This window comes from Dama dama, chromosome 24 (assembly GCF_033118175.1).
Source record: "Dama dama isolate Ldn47 chromosome 24, ASM3311817v1, whole genome shotgun sequence".
Classification (NCBI taxonomy): domain Eukaryota; kingdom Metazoa; phylum Chordata; class Mammalia; order Artiodactyla; family Cervidae; genus Dama; species Dama dama.
In genome coordinates, this window is record NC_083704.1 from 62,339,281 (window position 1) to 62,357,001 (window position 17,721).

The window sequence follows — 17,721 nt, forward strand, 5'->3', positions numbered from 1 at the left end:
GCGGGCCTCCTCTGTGGCCGGGGTCCTGGCCCTGAGCTTGAATCCAGAGCGGGATGGATGGAGCTGTAGATGGAGCTCCAGGAAGGAGCCGTCTGCCTGGGCTCACAAACCGATCGCTCGGGAGCCCTGGCAACTGTGGGTTCCCGCCTGTGCCTGGTGGGAGGGGCGGGACTACAACCCCCATCCCAGGAGCCCCACGCCCTGCCGGCAGGGCCGGCCCCGCCCCCACCGCCCGGGCCCTCACCTGGGCGGCAGGTGCGGCCGTCACCCTGCAGCAAGAAGCCGGGGAAGCAGGCGCAGCGGTAGGAGCCCACGGTGTTGATGCACAGGTGCTGGCACAGCTCCCCGGGGAGCAGCAGGCACTCGTCCTGGTCGTCGCCCGGCAGGCTGTTGGGCAGCTCGGTCTCCGCGCCCAGCGACAGGGCCTCCCGGCTCGCCAACTCCGCCTCTGAAACTGGGGCGGGGGGTCCATGCCCCTAATGAGAGCCAGGCCGGCCCCAGCGAGAGGCGGAGACCACACCACAGGCCCTCAGGAAATCTCATCAGGTCCTCCCCAGAACCTTCCATGTGCTCAGCTAGACAGCATGATGTAGGATGGAGGGGTGGGTGGATGGATGGATGGATGGATGGATAGATGAATGAATGGATGAATGGATGAATGGATGGATGGATGGAGGAGTGGGTGGATGGGTGGGTGGATGGATATAGAGGGGTGGGTAGATGCATGGAGGGGTGGGTGGATGAATGGAGGAGTGGATGGAGGGGTCGGTGGATGGACAGAGGGGTGGGTAGATGGATGGAGGGGTGGGTGGATGGATGGAGGGGTGGGTGGATGGATGGATGGAGGGGTGGGTGGATGGATGGAGGGGTCGGTGGATGGATGGATGGAGGGGTCGATGGATGGATGGATGGATGGACGGGTGGGTGGATGGATGGAGGGGTGGGTGGATGGATGGATGGAGGGGTGGGTGGATGGATGGAGGGGTGGGTGGATGGATGGAGGGGTGGGTGGATGGATGGATGGAGGGGTGGGTGGATGGATGGATGGAGGGGTGGGTGGATGGGTGGGTGGATGGATGGAGGGGTGGGTGGATGGATGGAGGGGTGGGTGGATGGATGGAGGGGTGGGTGGATGGATGGATGGAGGGGTGGGTGGATGGATGGAGGGGTGGGTGGATGGATGGAGGGGTGGGTGGATGGATGGATGGAGGGGTGGGTGGATGGATGGATGGAGGGGTGGGTGGATGGATGGAGGGGTGGGTGGATGGATGGATGGAGGGGTGGGTGGGTGGATGGATGGAGGGGTGGGTGGATGGGTGGGTGGATGGATGGAGGGGTGGGTGGATGGATGGAGGGGTGGGTGGATGGATGGATGGAGGGGTGGGTGGATGGATGGAGGGGTGGGTGGATGGATGGATGGAGGGGTGGGTGGATGGATGGATGGAGGGGTGGGTGGATGGATGGAGGGGTGGGTGGATGGATGGATGGAGGGGTGGGTGGGTGGATGGATGGAGGGGTGGGTGGATGGGTGGATGGATAAATGGAGGGGTGGGTGGGTGGATGGATGGACGGGTGGGTGGATGGATGGAGGGGTGGGTGGATGGATGGATGGAGGGGTGGGTGGATGGATGGAGGGGTCGGTGGATGGATGGATGGAGGGGTGGGTGGATGGATGGATGGAGGGGTGGGTGGATGGATGGAGGGGTGGGTGGATGGATGGATGGAGGGGTGGGTGGATGGATGGAGGGGTGGGTGGATGGATGGAGGGGTGGGTGGATGGATGGAGGGGTGGGTGGATGGATGGATGGAGGGGTGGGTGGGTGGATGGATGGAGGGGTGGGTGGATGGGTGGATGGATAAATGGAGGGATGGATGGGTGGATGGATGGACGGGTGGGTGGATGGATGGAGGGGTGGGTGGATGGATGGATGGAGGGGTGGGTGGATGGATGGAGGGGTCGGTGGATGGATGGATGGAGGGGTGGGTGGATGGATGGATGGAGGGGTGGGTGGATGGATGGAGGGGTCGGTGGATGGATGGATGGAGGGGTGGGTGGATGGATGGATGGAGGGGTGGGTGGATGGATGGAGGGGTGGGTGGATGGATGGATGGAGGGGTGGGTGGATGGATGGAGGGGTGGGTGGATGGATGGATGGAGGGGTGGGTGGATGGGTGGGTGGATGGATGGATGGAGGGGTGGGTGGATGGATGGATGGAGGGGTGGGTGGATGGATGGAGGGGTGGGTGGGTGGATGGATGGAGGGGTGGGTGGATGGGTGGATGGATGAATGGAGGGATGGATGGGTGGATGGATGGACGGGTGGGTGGGTAGATGGATGAATGGATGGATGGGTGGGTGGATGGACGGTTAGGTGGATGGATGGAGGGGTGGGTGGATGGATGGATGGAGGGGTGGGTGGATGGGTGGAGGGGTGGGTGGATGGATGGATGGAGGGGTGGGTGGATGGGTGGATGGATGGATGGAGGGGTGGGTGGATGGAGGGGTGCGTGGGTGGGTGGATGGATGGATGGATGGATGGAGGGGTGGGTGGATGGATGAATGGGGGGATGGATGGATGGATGGAGGGGTGGGTGGGTAGATGGATGAATGGATGGACGGGTGGGTGGATGGAGGGTTGGGTGGATGGATGGAGGGGTAGGTAGATGGGTGGGTGGATAGGTAAGTGGATGAGCAGGCAGATGAACAGGCTGATGGAGAGGTGAGTATTTGTCTTGGTGGATGGATGGAGGGGTGGGTGGATGAAAGGATGAGGGAATGAGTGGTAGAAAGATGGACCAGAGGATTGGCGGGGGCTAGGTGAAATGGATGGGTGGATGGGGAGGAAGAAGTATGGACCTGTAGGTGAAAAAGCAAATTGGGGAGTGGGTGGATGGAGAGGGGAGGGAGATGGATGGTACGCAGTTGTGCAGAATGTATGGCTAAATAGCAAAGTGAATGAGACCACCATCTTGAAAATAATAGGAGTCTATGATGGGAAGCCACAGAAGAACTCTGTCCAGGGCAGACCTTAGGAAGGTGACCGAGGTCCCCACAGAAGGCCAGAGGGCACCAGCCTTGTCGAGAAGCCCCAGCAGCTCTCGCCCATTGCCCACCGGCCCCCATGCCTGGCTTGGGGAGCAGCACCCACCTCTCCGTGGCACGGCCTCAGGCTCTGGAGGCCGGCGGACCTCGGGCACAATGAGGGGGTCTTCGCCCTCGCAGCAGGAAAGCATGACGTGGTTGCAGGGGTAGCCGAGGTTGGGGTTGGACTCGCACGACTGGCCCTCGGCCCGCACGCGGAGCCCCAGGCGGCAGCAGTCACAGCATTGCTGGAGAGAGACGCACGCTCAGGGCCCAGCCTGCAGGCCTTCCCGTGGCCTGAGAGCCCGCGGGACTCACGCCGGGCCCCCAGGCTCACAGGAGGGGCTGATAAACAGGAGCGAATTCCCCCTCCTCTTGTTTCTTCTGCCCAGGACGTGTTCTCCAGGGACAGAAGTGCCACCCGTCCCCAGGTCCTGCGTCTGGCTCAGCTAGTGCAAGTGCTTTGTGATAATTCATAAATGACTTCTTATGAAAAGAGCTACAAGTTAACCCCTGGTCACACCCACTAATTGTCTCTATATTTACCAGCAGGCTCCAATTCTATTCTGGCTACCTAAAAGACAGCACTTCCCATGGTCCCTTGAAGTTAGAGACAGCAGTCTCTGGGTGAAGTTTTCAGGAGAGCTCGTAACTGGGGTTAACTCAACTTGAAAATACATCTTTTTGCATTCCTACTTCCTCCTTTCTGGAACAGATGTGATGGCTGGAGCTCTAGCAGCTATCTTGTGTCGTGAGGTGACCTTAAAGATGGAAACTACAAGCTAAAAAGGATCAAGCAGAAATACAGAAGCTTGGGTGCTCAAAGATATTTCTAGATTCACTGTGCCAGACTGCCTGCCTCCAAAATCAAAGCCTTTAATTTGTTTAAACTACTGTGGCAGACTGATTGCAGTAACAGCCCCAGTTGTTCACTCTTCACTGTGTCCTCTGTCTTTGCAGTGTGATAGTGCAGATTCTCTTGCTGAAAGAGAGGGTTCATTTCCCAGTCTCTTGCTTGTGCCTCACGACTTGCTTCAGTCAACAAGAGGAGACAGAAGTGATGGAGTGCCCTCTGAGCCCTGACTGCAAAAGGCCTTGCACACCTGTATTCCCTGTGTTGGAGACCTGCCCAGCCACTACCTGAACAAGCCCAAGGTAGCCTGCTGGATGCTGGGACCACATGGAGCAGAGAAACACTGTCCCAGCGACAGCCATCCTAGATCTAGCCAGCAGAGCCATTGGCTGATAGCAGCCACAAACAGACCAAAAAAGAACAGAAAGCCCTGTGAGGGCAGGGAGAATTTTGTGTTGTCCATTTCTGTGCTGTTAACGCGTGACACACGGCCCAACACACACTGGAGTTCCATCAATGTTCCCGAATGAATGGGTCCATCGGTAACTGGCGATGTTTCCTGTGTAGGTGCAGGGCGCCCCCCACGCCGCCCCCAGGAGTGGGGCCCACGGCCTGCCCACTCCCTCCACCCTCGAGGACCTGCGGGCTCAGGCCGCGAGCCCCGGGGCAGCTTGCCTTATACAAGGAGACGCCGCACGTGTCGTTGTCCTCGTCCCCGCAGGCCTCGCCCTCCTTGGCGCCCAACACGCCGGCCATGCAGCTCTTCTCCTTCAAGTAGGACACGCAGCAATGCTTCTGGGCCGTCCTGCAACAGAGCCGCACCTCAGCCCCACCGAGCACCCCGCCCTCCAGGGACCCCGCTTCCCACCGGGGGACGCTCGGCTCAGGGAAGGGAAGCCCCGCCGAGGTGCCCTGTGGGCGCCAGGCAGCAGCCGCACGGCACATCCCCGCCCAGTGACACGAGCTCTGTTCTCAGCTTGACCAGGGTGACTCGGGCCTGGGCCCCCCGGGGCTCCGGGCTTGGTGTCCCTGACCAGTGGCGGGGGTCAGGGTCCCTGGTCCTGCCTCCAGTAACTGTAAGGCTGAGAGAGCCGATGGACCAGCACCCAAGACAGGGGGGATGAAAAAGCAGGCTTCGGCCTCGCTTGAGGAAGGCCATGTCCCAGCAAGGGCCATCCGGTGACAGAAACGGCTGCCTATGAAGCAGCGAGGTCCCCATCACAGGAGGAATGCAAGCAAGCACTAGACCGCTAGGTTCAAGACTCATGAATACTGCATGCCCTAACTCCTAGGCAGCCCAAAAACAAAGGGACAAGGCTAGAATTTGAATGTTTCTAACAGAGGGCTTTCTAGGTGGCTCAGTGGTTAAAGAACCCGCCTGCCAATGCAAGAGAGGTAAGAGACTCAGGTTCAATCTCTGGGTCGGGGAGATCCCCTGGAGGAGGGCATGGCAACCCACTCCAGCATTCTTGCCCGGAGAATCCCATGGATAGAGAAGCGTGGTGGGCTACTGCAGTCCATGGGGTCACACACAGTGGGACACGACTCAGTGACTCAGCACCCAGCAGACGCATGGTGGGTGGACAGCAGGAAAGTGTGTGTGTTTGTCAGATGAGCAGGCAGATTCTCTACCATCTGAGCCACGAGGACAGCAGGAAACACGGCATCTAATCCAGGTCTATCTCCAATGAGCTGCGTGGCTCGGGGTGATTCATATGCCCTCTCTGAACCTTATGTAGAAAGAGGAGCAGGCTGGATGAGATGGCGCATCCCAGGAATAAAGAGGGGGTGAATGTCTGACAGGACGTGCCCTGGGCCTGGCACAGGGAGGGCGTGGGTAAAAGGCTTCCTTTGCCGAGAACAACCGTCAGAAGAAGCGATCAAGGCTCAAGGCTGAGCAGGGCCCAGGAGCAGCAGCTAGTGAGAAGCAGCCGGCTGCTCCCGGGTGGCGGCGGGCCCGTCACCTGCTCCCAGCTGCCCACGTCTCACCGGTCAGCTGCCAGTCTGCACGGCGGGCTGGCTCTCAGGGCGTCTGGACCTCCCCACACCTGGAGAGCGGCCGGGCAGCCACCTCTAGGCGCCTGCGGGCAGCTGATGTGGGTGCAGCGGGCTCCCGGGGCAGTGCGGGGTCCGGGGCTGAGGACACTGGGCCGCGGAGCCGGCTCCCGTCCTACCTGCACACGTCATCCTCGGCGCCGCTCTCAGGGATGTCCAGGCACTCGTCGTTGTCGATGGCCCACTGCTGCCCGGCCGCGCAGCACGTCTCGATCAGGTCCTTCGTGGACACTGTGGGCGGCAACGCGGGCAGAGTCAGCATCCAGAGGGGCCCGCCGTGGGAGGGGCAGCACGGGAGGCTGCCGGCGCCCGACTAGATCCCTGTCCGCTGCTGGGCTGGGGCCTCGCCCACCTGCTGCCCACGCGGGCCGCCGCCCGCCCGCAGCTCGCAAGCTGTCTGGGCGGGTAAGTCCAGCCGAGGCGCGCCGACCACCAGCTAGGCGGGGTCCACGGACCCACTCCATCCCCAAAGGGACAGCCCAGTGGAACCAGGAGTATCATCAGCTCCTTCCCTGGGCCCCGCCCTGGGCAGTTTCTCCAAACGAACCACAATGCGCCCGAGAACCTCCAACCCAGACTGTGCCTCTGAGGGACCAGATAAGACGCCAACACGTGAGAAGAGGCAGCAGCACCATCGAGGAACGATCTCGGGGAGGACGTGTGTGACTGCGGAGGGCGGGAGGGGCTGGGGCTTGGGAGGAGGTCTTAAAGGCACAGACCTCAGGTTACAACATGGGTATCTTTTCCTACCTCAGAAGCAACATTCCCTGAATAACCAAGAACTCTGTGGACAGATACAACAGACTGTTGACAGGTTAGGAGGTGTTTTTGGAGCGTCTACGCTGACAGAGAGTTGCTACTGAGAAATACAGTAACCTCCTAGAAATAAACATGAAAAAAGCCAACCCCCAAAGTAGAGTATCTGTGAAACCAGAAAAATGGGAAACGGTGATGAACGCCAGGCACCGGCGGGAGCCCTGGTGCCCTGGGGGCAGGAGAGGTGACCTCAGCAGCCAGCCCAGACGGAGACCTGGCCCCTGGGACACAGTTAGACACGTCGGCGTCCCGGGCCCAGCGGCCCTGCTCCCGGTGTCTACGGCAGGACAGTCGTCATCGCCCAGACCGACATTCCACCAGCAGGAGGACGCTCCCTGCAGTGAGGCTTAGGGAAGCGGTGGGGAGGCAGCCTGAGCGCTCGTCACTGTGAGAGTCGTGAACAGAACATGCGGACGTCCTCCACGGAGGACCCCACGGCTGTCAGAAACAGCAGACGAGATGTTTGCAGGACACTGCACTTGGACACGTATACACACGGAGACAGGGAGCGGCGTGGAACAGGGCGCTGAGCGGGAACAGGAGCTGGAAAGACTGCGTGAAAATTACCAATGTACCCTGTGCGCGAACACACAAACGCAAAAACAAACCCAGACAGACGGAAGAGAACCGCTGCCCAGGGTGACAGGGAGGGCATTTAAGGCGGGAGGAGAAGGGAACGACAGAGGATGCGATGGTTGGATGGCATCACCGACTCGATGGACATGAGTTTGAGCAAACCCTGGGAGATGGTGAAGGACAGGGGAGCCTGGCGTGCTGCAGTTTGTGGGGTCACAAAGAGTTGGACACGACTCACAGACTGAACAACAGTAAGACATCTTAATAAAGCTAGGGAAAAAAAGAAAATACAATCCACAGGCAAAAAGGAAAACCTTCATCCAAGCAACTGGATAAAAGTTGAAGTCACCTGATGGTAAAACATAGCCCCAATCTTATTACATCACTCACTTTCCCATTTCCTCACAGCGCTTATCACAATGTGAAACCCTCTTGTTATTTATGAGCTTCCTTTTCCACTTGTCTGTCTCGTCCCCTCAGAGCAGGGACCTGAGTCTCTGTGACCCCTGAGAGTGATACCATCATCCACACTCCATCCTCTCCCATCACACTCCAGGCACGTGGGAGTCGCTTGGACACCTCTGGTGGTGGGGAGCTCACTCCACACAGACAGCTTGTCCCGGTCCGCCCAGCTCAGCACACAGTGTCCTTTCTTTCACTGGACTGAATTCTTTCTCCCTAAGCCTTCTGCAAGACAGCCTTAAAGATTAGCAGATTGCAACAGACCCCTGGGGCTCAGCCAGATGGCAGGAGACGGGCGCCGTATCAGGGTAACACTAACGGCTGGAATGCACGCAGGTCCAGCCACGAGCCAGGCGGGAGTCAGGCACTTTGATCTCCACAGGCATTTATTACGGGTGGGAACCGCTGTCAGGCCCACTCGAGATCAGGCGGGGAGCCGGGCGTCCCATGCCTCAATTTCCCCTCTTCGGCCTCAGCTTCTGCACTTGGGCGCTTGGGCAGCTTGATGCAGCCAATCCTGGAGGCCCTTGTCTGCAAATCTCAGCGCCAGCCCGGGAGGAGGCTCTCTGCCCTGTGGACGGAGCGGGCTCCCTTCCTGACCCCCGCCCCCCCTGCACCCCCAAGCAGACGCCAGGTCCCAGCCCGCACTTGGCAGCCTTCCCACCATTCTCTCCTGGCCTTCCCCACGCTGGCTTCCCCCCTTTCTCACACAAAGGAACTCAGGGGCGTGACCCCCGAGGCCGGGAGGGCCACCCACTTGGAGCTGGTGGGGGATCAGCTCGGGGGCCCAGCCTGGTGCTGCCCAGCACCGTCCACGGTTCTTTTTATGCGAAGACACAGCCTCGAGGGAGCCGCCGTCACGGCCAGACACTGAGCTTCCCCTCAGGGGACACTCCAACCCCCAGATGAGCACAGTGCCCACTGAGGCGGTGACCGGGCCGGCGGGCAGGGCGGCCGCAGCTTCTGCCCCCACAGCTGATGCTGTGATGGGTGGTACCCGCCTTGAGCCCTTCCGCCACCGTCCAGCAAGTGCCCCATGCTCTACTCCCCTCACAAACACCCCGTAACAAAGCCATTACTGGAAAAGATCCTCTGGCTAGAAAATTCTCAGACTGAAGATGCAGAGAGTCTTGAAAAACTTTGTCCCCAAAAGTGCCACAAGCGAGACACCAAAGACCAAGTGTGATAGGATTCTCCTTACACAGAGGATTCTACTTACATAGGATTCTACTGCCAGAGACAGAAAGCAGAAGAGGTTACTGATGGTGGAGGGGAAGGGGGGGTCAGTGTTTCACGGGGACAGAGCTTCCATTTGGGAAGAAGAGAATACGCTCGGGAGCTGGACGATGGGGAGGGTGGTGATGGTTACATAACGCGGGGGACACAGCTAATGCCACTGATGCGTCCATTTAAAATCAGTTACACGCCCAGTGCTACGCGGTGTGTTGTTTACCACAATAGGAAGAAAGTAACGCACGGCCACGTAAAAACCAAGAAGTGATGCAGCGCCTCCCCTCTGGGAAATCCAACAGCTCACAGGTCTACAGGGGGCACTCACGTGCAAGTCCCGGACACCAGCCGCCCCGCAATGCATGACAGCAAAGACGCAGACCCAGCCAACCCCACCAACGGGGCAGCGATGGAACAGCTGGTGTCATGACCGCCACATCGCACACGAGTGTCAGAAAGGACACGTTCGGTGTTAGATCTTCATGCAACTCCATGGAGCAATTTCCCAATAGACGACAAAGAGCGAAGAAGACAGGCTTCACGTTGAGCGGTGTCTGGTAAGCCACTGCTGACCTCTTCAAACCTGGAGGAGGAACCAGCACCCCACTCCAACATTCCTGCCTGTCAAAATCCCACGGACAGAGGAGCCTGGCGGGCTACAGTCCATGAGATCGCAGAGAGTCAGGCACGGCTTAGCACGACTTTAAAGGGACATGGACACACATGGAGGGTTTCAGGAAGGCATAAGAGTGCGTGCCCCAGCGAGGGGCCTGGCCCTGGCGGGGAGGCAGCACCCTGTCATTCACTGTCTGCCTCTTTTGTGCTTTTTATGTGTTTTCCTTATCACAGGCAGGTATTGCCTATTGAAGAAAAGCGCTGTTATAAAAAAGACCCTGAGCTTCTGGGGACTCTAACCTCCTTTGATCACAGGAAATGGCGGGGGGGGGGGGGGGGAGGCTAGAACAATCCAGCCCGGAGGTCGTGACCCCTCCAGAGGGTTCCCTCTCCCAGACAGCAGAGCCCTAGAGAACGGTGGCTTTGGAAATGCTGCAGAAAAATGTCCACCTGCAGGGTGATGGGCGGCCACCTCCACCAACGCCCTGTTTGGACAGGATGTTTGCGGGGCCTGAGCAAACAGCCCCGGGGGATGCTGCGGCTCCGATGCTCCGTGTTCTTGGGGGGAGGGGTCACCTGCAGGCCCTGGCTGTGCCTAAGGCCTTTCACAACGACTGAAGATGGACAGAGAAACAGGACTCTGAGCGTTCTCTTCCCGCCCCAGGATCCTGGACACGATGGCTGAGAACCAGCAGGAGCAGTTGGGCTGAGCCTAGCTGCCAGGCCCAGGCCATCCAGCCCCTCAGAGATGCCTCCATCCCTCACCCAGGGCAGGAGGGCCCCCAGCACCGCCAACCCCCCACTGCACCCCTCACTGCCTAGCTTCCCTAGGGATGCCCACTGACTCCCTCCCCCCACCTGAGTCAGCACCCCACCCACCGGCTGACTACCCCAGCCTGACCTGGGAGGTGCCCGGCCTCCCCAGCTGACGGGCTAGATTTCTGGCCTGGCGGGCGCCAGCCTGCAGCCACGGCCCCCCTCCTTCCAGCCCTAGGAAGAGGGTCCTCTCCCCAGCCCCGTTTTAGAGGTGAGCGGACAGCAGTCCAACCACACGCCCAGCCAGGGGCAGTCAGGCGGCCAGACAGCAAGTTCCCAAGGGACTCCAGTAACTCAGGGCAGTGTGCAAAGATAGCTTGACCACGGGACAGAAAAGAGAGATCAGAAAAAACCTACTCACACGCACCTGATCCTGACTAAGGAAGCAGTGCAGTGGGGGCGGCGGGCGGGGGTGGCGGGGAGACGGGCTTCTCAACACCCAGACTGGGGGCAACTGAACATCCATTTGAATCAAGACAGTGAATAAACACAAGATAGAAAGCCCACAGATAAAACCACGCACCCATGGGCACCAATAGACAATGGGGCAGACAGTCTCTTCAGTAAGTTAGTGCTGGGAAAACTGGACAGTGACATGTAGAAGAATGAGATGAGAACACTCCCTAACACCACACACAAAGATAAACTCAAAACGGATTAAAGACCTAAACGTAAGACCAGAAACTATAAAACTCTTGGAGGAAAACATAGGCAGAACACTCTATGACATAAATCACAGCAAGATCCTCTATGACCCACCTCCTAGAGTAACGGAAATAAAAACAAAAATAAACAAGTGGGACCTACTTAAACTTAAAAGCTTTTGTACGGAAAAAGGAAGGAATTTTGACTCCTCCTCACGCCACCCAGAGAAACACACGAGATCTAATGTGGACGGTGAAGTAAGTTAAAACATCCAGAATGCAACAAAGGAAAATATTTTCATGACTCCAGGGTAGACAGAGATTTCTTGAAAAGGGCAAAAAAATATGTTACCATGAAAGCAAAGATCAATAAACTGCATTTCACTAAACTGAGACGTCTTCATTCCTCAGGAGACAGCATCTGCAATGTGCCGATCAGAAAATGTCATCATGAGAGTGGAAAGAAAAGTCAGAGAATGAGATGAGGCATTTGTGACCCAGCTGAAGACGTATTCTCGGAACATCTCAAGAACTCCTAGACCTTGGCAAGACGCAGAAACTAATTTAGAAACAGGCAAGGAACAACAAACCGCGCGACAGTAACATGAAAACGTGCTCAACGTCATCAGACGCGAGGGAATGCAAATCAGAACCACCGCGAGACTCCAGCTACAAGGCCACCAGGATGGCGATGATGAAACAAGACAGACCACATCCAGTGTCGGCAAAGACGGGGGCAGCTGGAGCCCCGCTCAGGGCTGGCGGGGACAGAAACCGGTGACACTCTGGAAAACCGGCAGGGTTGGCCACGGCTCCGAAGCAGCAGTTCCTCTGCTGGGTGAACACCCTTCAGAAATGCCCAGAATGTCCATAGCCATGGTCCTCACTACAGTTGCTCACCAGAAACAGCCCAAACCTCCATCCGCACCGGGACAGATCAATAAACTATGATTTATCCCTACGACGAGTAATGAAGAGCAGCGTTTTAAAATGAATTACTGCTACACGCAGCAGTCTGGATGACTCTCAAACACACGGTCCTGAGCTCAAGAAGTTAAATGCAAGCGAAATCGTATCATATGGTTCCCATTACACACAGTAAATTCAAGAATAGGCAAGAGTCATTGATGGTGATAAGTCAGCCTTGTGGCTTCCATGGTGGGGGTGGGGCGGGGGGGGGGGGTGCAGAATTGGCCGAGAAGGGTCACCGGGAAGATTCTGGAGCGCTCGAGATGTTTTGAGTCTCGATCTGGGTGGAGCTGCCTGGAACCTACTGAGCTTTTTTTGTGAAGATCCGTGTGCTTTACAGACGTAATACTTTATAAAACTATATAGTAAGACATAAAAAAGTTTTAAGGGAGCACTATTAAATTAATCTAGATGAAAAGATGCTCCAGACCCTCTACGGTATTCTTTAATAAAAGCTTTCAGAAAGAAGGAAATTCAAGAAGTAAAACAACATGAACCGGAAAAGATCTCATCGTCCCTGATTAGACACTACTTTACCAAACGGACTGGAGGCGACACTGTGGGGACCCCCGGAGAAGCAGTAACACAGTAGGGCTTTAGCAACTGTGTGAGGTGGAGGACCACAGCACGCAGCAACGTATCGAGAGACGTCTTTATTTCTCAGTTGCAACAAGCTGTGCCAGACTGAACCGGGTCCGTCACACACGCGTGTGCACATTGTAACTGAAACCAGAGAAAGAAGAACAAGCCCTGGACAATTACGGGACTGAGACTTCTTTCCCGAGCCCAAGCCGCTTCGAGGGTCTGTCCCAGCTGCCTGGTGGGGGCTGGGGTCGCAGGTGGCACTTGAGATGCTGGCTGCTGTGGCTGGCAGAGCCACAGTTACTTGCAGGCTCTACGGTGGGTTTTGTTGATGTGGACGGGCCGTGTCAGGCTTCCGGCCAGTCCTGGGACACTCTGGAAGGTGCTGGGGGGTGGTCGGATGACCAGCACAAGTCCTACCCTCCCAGCCTCCCAGGGAATAGGGGTGTGAGTCTGTCATGGACATTTTAAACAGCCAGGGCTGTTGGTACCCTCACTATCGATGGGAAGCCAACGCCCTGGAAAAAGAGAAAAGCCGCCCCGATCCGGGGCCATGCAGACACTCCTGAGAGGCTCTGCTCTGTTCAAGAGGGGCGCGCGGCCCCGGGACCGCGGTCAGCGGATGCCACCCCAGAAAGGGCCACCGGGCACACGGAACCTGCAGGCAAATGCTGACAAACGGAACGGGACCAGCCTCGTGTTCTGAGAAGATAACTTTCCCAGAAACAAGGACAGAACAAAGAGACCCAAGCACTTGGACGCTGGAGTGGACAGCGCACGCCCTAAGAATGAACGAGTCACCGGGAGATAGTTCTAGGAGCAGACCACTGCAAGCCTCTTTCTGACGCAGGGCACGTGACCGAGGCGGGATGCCCATGAGAGTGGCCTTCGTCTGGAAGGAGACCCAGGCTCACCTCGGCCACCAGCCAGCCCACCCCCTGCCGAGGCTCCTGGTGGCACCAGATGTGGGGGCACTCCTGCTGTGCTTCTAGAGGCTTCTGCAGACCCCTGTACCCCAGCACAGGCCTGCAGTGTAACTCACACTGCAGAAAAACCAAGACATCCGACACGGACTCCGTTCCTCCTTAGAAAGAACTGTGAACTCGCTCTTGTTCATTATGAGCTTCAGAAACGGCCGCTACCCCAGACGGTGCTTTGGCTCAAACTAGAGTCTGATGGCATTCTGGTTCTTGGGATAGCTTTTCGTTTTATAGACGAAACCTTGTAAACGGCATCATTGTATTTTCCTGTTCTTTCCAGATAGTTTAATTACCAGTTCATCGTACATGCACACAGTTTAATAAGAGAAGATGTTTATCTATAAGGCAATTTGGGTTTTCCCCAGCCAGTATTTACTCTAAGAGAAATGTAAATATAATTTCAATTCCCATTTTAATAAAACTGACTTGTCAAAAACACTTTTAAAAAAATCACATAAAAAACTGGACAAGTTTTTTTCTGTTCTGAGATGCAAACGGAAAGCAGGGCATCAGCAGAGTGATGAAAAGTCCTGCCTGGGGAGGGGGCAGCGGGCACCCTGGGGTCCGTCCTCAGATGAGGCAGTGGGGTGGGGGTGGGGGGCGCATACTGGGCAAGCTCTGGGGCCGCAAGGTTTCCAGAGTTCCCAAGTGGGATGCCACTGGGCCAGGCTGGGGTCCTTCTGGAACCAAGTTCCCAGGGACCCCGCCCAGCGACTTTCCGTTTCTCGTAACCCATACATGTGGCCAACCCGACCTAGATCTTGACCAGATCTCTTCCCTACCCCACCAGCTAACATCTCCATCCTTTGTCCCCATCCCTGGCAGTCTGCAGTATCTGGCGAATATTCAAAGTGAAGGGGCCCGGGAGAGATGGGTTAAGACTCCCACCCCTACTGAGGACCCTAAACTGGACGTCACTGGGAGCGGAGCTGGGAAGTCAGAACCCTGCTCTGCCTCCCACGGGCTGAGCCACCACAGACAACACCCTCAGCCTCTCTGTTCCGGTTCCAGGCTTCGGGGGCCAGGCGGTGATGGACAAGGAATCACAGGACCTTCCCTGAGCGACCACCCACCACCCCCGAGGCCGCCTGCCTCACCAGGTGGGGCCAACTTGGCGGGAAAGAAACCGGCCGGCCGCTCCCCTCTCTGAGCGTCTCCATCTCTGGCCCAGGCCTCCGCTCCGACTCCCGCAGCTCCTCCACCCGCAAGCCACCCTGGCCCACCGACTCGGGGGCGCCAGTCTCAGGAAGCACACGCTGCTCCCAGGCTGGGAGGCGGCGTCCAGCTGGCCCTGATGCCACCAAGCCTGCCACCTAGCACCATGCGTCCCAGACCCACCGCCCAGCCTGCTCCCTGCAGACGGACCGGGTCCCCGCTCGGGCACAGCCGCCTCCGCCTAAGGTCACAGCCCCCCTCCAGGCCGGCGATGACTGCTCCCACTGCGGTGCCCTCACTCTGTAGCCCCCTCGGTCACCCTCTCCAGGAGCCTAGAGCCTGTTTTCTGGACTTGGATTCCGCTGGGCCGGGCGTCGGAGCTTTGGGGACCCCACCCTCTGAGCTCGCTGTGAAGTCCGCCAGCCCCCCTGCCAGCCTGTGTGTCCCAGACGTATAATTAGGGGCAGTTGGCGCTCTCTGAGTCTAAACCACGGCAGCAAGCTGGTGCCCACTGCACGCTGTGCTGGGGCCTTGATATACATTTACAGATCTGCAGACTTGATTCACAATTCCAGATCCGAGGCATCTTTTGGAAAATCTAAACTGAGAGGTCATGCCTCCTCATCCCCCGTCATTCTGCAGCATTCTGGAGCTGGGGACCTGGAGCCTCGATCTTCTGACCATGGGGAGAACCACCCCACCCAGGCCAGGCAGCTGGACGAACCCCAGGAGGCACCATCGGCGGTTGGTCGGCAAACATCCGCTTCACTGCCCTCAGCGACCCTGAACGTGGACTTCACCTCCCTGTGCCTCGCGCGCCTCGGCTCTGACATGGGGACAACGGCCCCCCACGCCACGGGCGTCCCGGGCGGTAACACCCCAATCGATACACGTCCAGGGAGGACCGCAGCGTCTGCCACGGGACGCGCACACGGCCCGACCGAGGCTGAAGGAGGGGACGCTCCCCGTTTCTGGGATGTGAGCCCCAGGGCCAGGCTGTGCCACTGAAAGTGGGACCCCCCCCCCACCGCCCCAGGACGGGGGCTGAGTCCGTGGGCGGGCACCGGAACGAAGGTGCAGTGCAGAGGCCAGCCCAGTGGGGGGTGCGGGGGTGGTCTCTACACATCTGGGGCGGCTGGAGGGACAACTGGGGGCGGGAGCAGGCAGTAAGCCGCTGAATGCCCCCTGCCAACCCTACGAGGCCCGGCCCCTTTGCCTCGTCGCCAGAGGGACAAGTCTTGGCCCCAGAAAAGGCCACATCTGTTCACTTAAGCAAAAACAAACCCGCAGCCCACCGCCCAGAATGCCAGGCCCTGGGGCAGGGAAAGAACGGGGCTCAGGCCACGCAGCCGCTCTGGGTGGGCGGTCATCCCCTCTCTCCTCCGGTCAGGGATCCTCGGTGGGGAGAGCTTACCCGTCTGTCTCACCGATGCCAACACTGAGGCTCAGAGAGGGTGCGTCCATCACCTGAGGTCACACAGCCAGAGCCTCAGAGGCAGGGTCCACACCCAGGGACTCTCCCTCGGAGGGCCAAGCTGACTCACGGCCAGCACAACTTGGCCCCATGCCCGACTGCCCTGCGCGGAGACCCCGGAGCAGGCAGGGAGGGCCCAGTAGACCCCTGGTCCACGCACAGCTGACCTCGGCCGGATGGAAGCTCCTCCTCGAGGCCCCAGACGCTGGAGGACCTAGGGGCCTGAGGCTGCACAACCCCGGCCCCGCCTGCAGGAGGCGCTGGAGGATGATGGGGCTGACACTCCCCCGGGGAAGCCTGCCGCCCCCACGCTCTGAGCTGCAGGTCACAGGGGCTCCCAGACTCTGGAAGGTTCGGGGTGCAGGAGGCCCAGGGGGCTTGGCTCAGCCTCGGGAGAGTCACTCGGTGGGTGAACGGGAAGCAGTCTGGAGCTCAGCGGGGCTGCCCTCCCAGTGGAGAGCCCGGGACACCGGCGTGAGAGCAGCCTGCTACGCGGCAGACCCCCGCAGGCGGCACCGGCTTCCTCCCAGCTGAGAACGCTCTCTAGCAGGCAGCCCTCAGGAAGCCCACCGTACAGACAAGAAGCGGTTTGCCTGAAGTCACATAGCCCCCAGAACATCCATCAGGAGAGACCCCTGAGCCCAGGCCGGCGTCCTGCCCAGCGGGCAGCAGACATGGAGAAAGCGGTGGCTGAGCCAGTTCCAAGCCTGGTCTCAGAGTCCCCGTGCGCGTCTCATCTTTCCCTGGGAGCCCTGTTTCCACGACGGGAACAAGCGTGTGGGGCGGAGGCAGCTGCCCTGGTGGGGGCCGTCCTGAAACAACCACTCCCAAAGCACCCACTCCCAGCGGCCACGCCCAGCCTGGGGCAGCGAGCCGGGCCGACCTGTGGTCTTGGGATCGGCAAGAAATGCCCACGGTGCACCACAGAGGTTCCGCAGTCGCCCGCCACTCACACTATTGTGGCAACAGACCACACATTCATTCATTCCGTGACTGAGGCACGTCCCCTGCAGGAAGGACCGTCACCGGTTTGGTGAGATGGCAGAGGGATCACCCCACACCCCACGCAGGGCTGGCAGACGTGTAGGCAGACCCCCCGGGGGGCCCTTGGCCAAAGCACGGGAGACAGGAGGTCGTGCACACACCAGCGGTCCTGAGGGACACGTCCCTCCAGCCGAGGTGCATCCCCCAGCCCTGCTCAGTGTTCCCCTAGACGCCCTTCAGCATCCGACACAGATCAGACGTGTTCTCACGGCTGGCTGTGGGCATCCCCTCCCACAGGGTGGAAGGCCCGGGAGGGGTGCCAACTTCATTCACTTGTGATCTCAGCTGTCTCTCTGGCACCTAGAAATGTGCAGGAGGCACTCAGAAATATCTGCTGACTCAGTAACCTGGGGAAACAGGCGTTCTCA

General features: G+C 58.8%; 1 protein-coding gene across 2 annotated transcripts in view; it reads right to left on the reverse strand.

Annotated features, from left to right (window-relative positions):
* Positions 1–17,721, reverse strand: part of FBLN2 (fibulin 2) — a 64,270-nt gene that overhangs the window by 17,477 nt on the left and 29,072 nt on the right. For both annotated transcript variants that reach the window (XM_061128968.1, XM_061128967.1), the window contains exons 3-6: positions 6,110–6,221; positions 4,611–4,740; positions 3,150–3,330; positions 245–454 (exon numbers count right to left, since the gene is read on the reverse strand). In XM_061128968.1, coding sequence (XP_060984951.1) covers positions 245–454; positions 3,150–3,330; positions 4,611–4,740; positions 6,110–6,221 — 633 coding nt within the window. The remainder of the gene's footprint in view (positions 1–244; positions 455–3,149; positions 3,331–4,610; positions 4,741–6,109; positions 6,222–17,721) is intronic.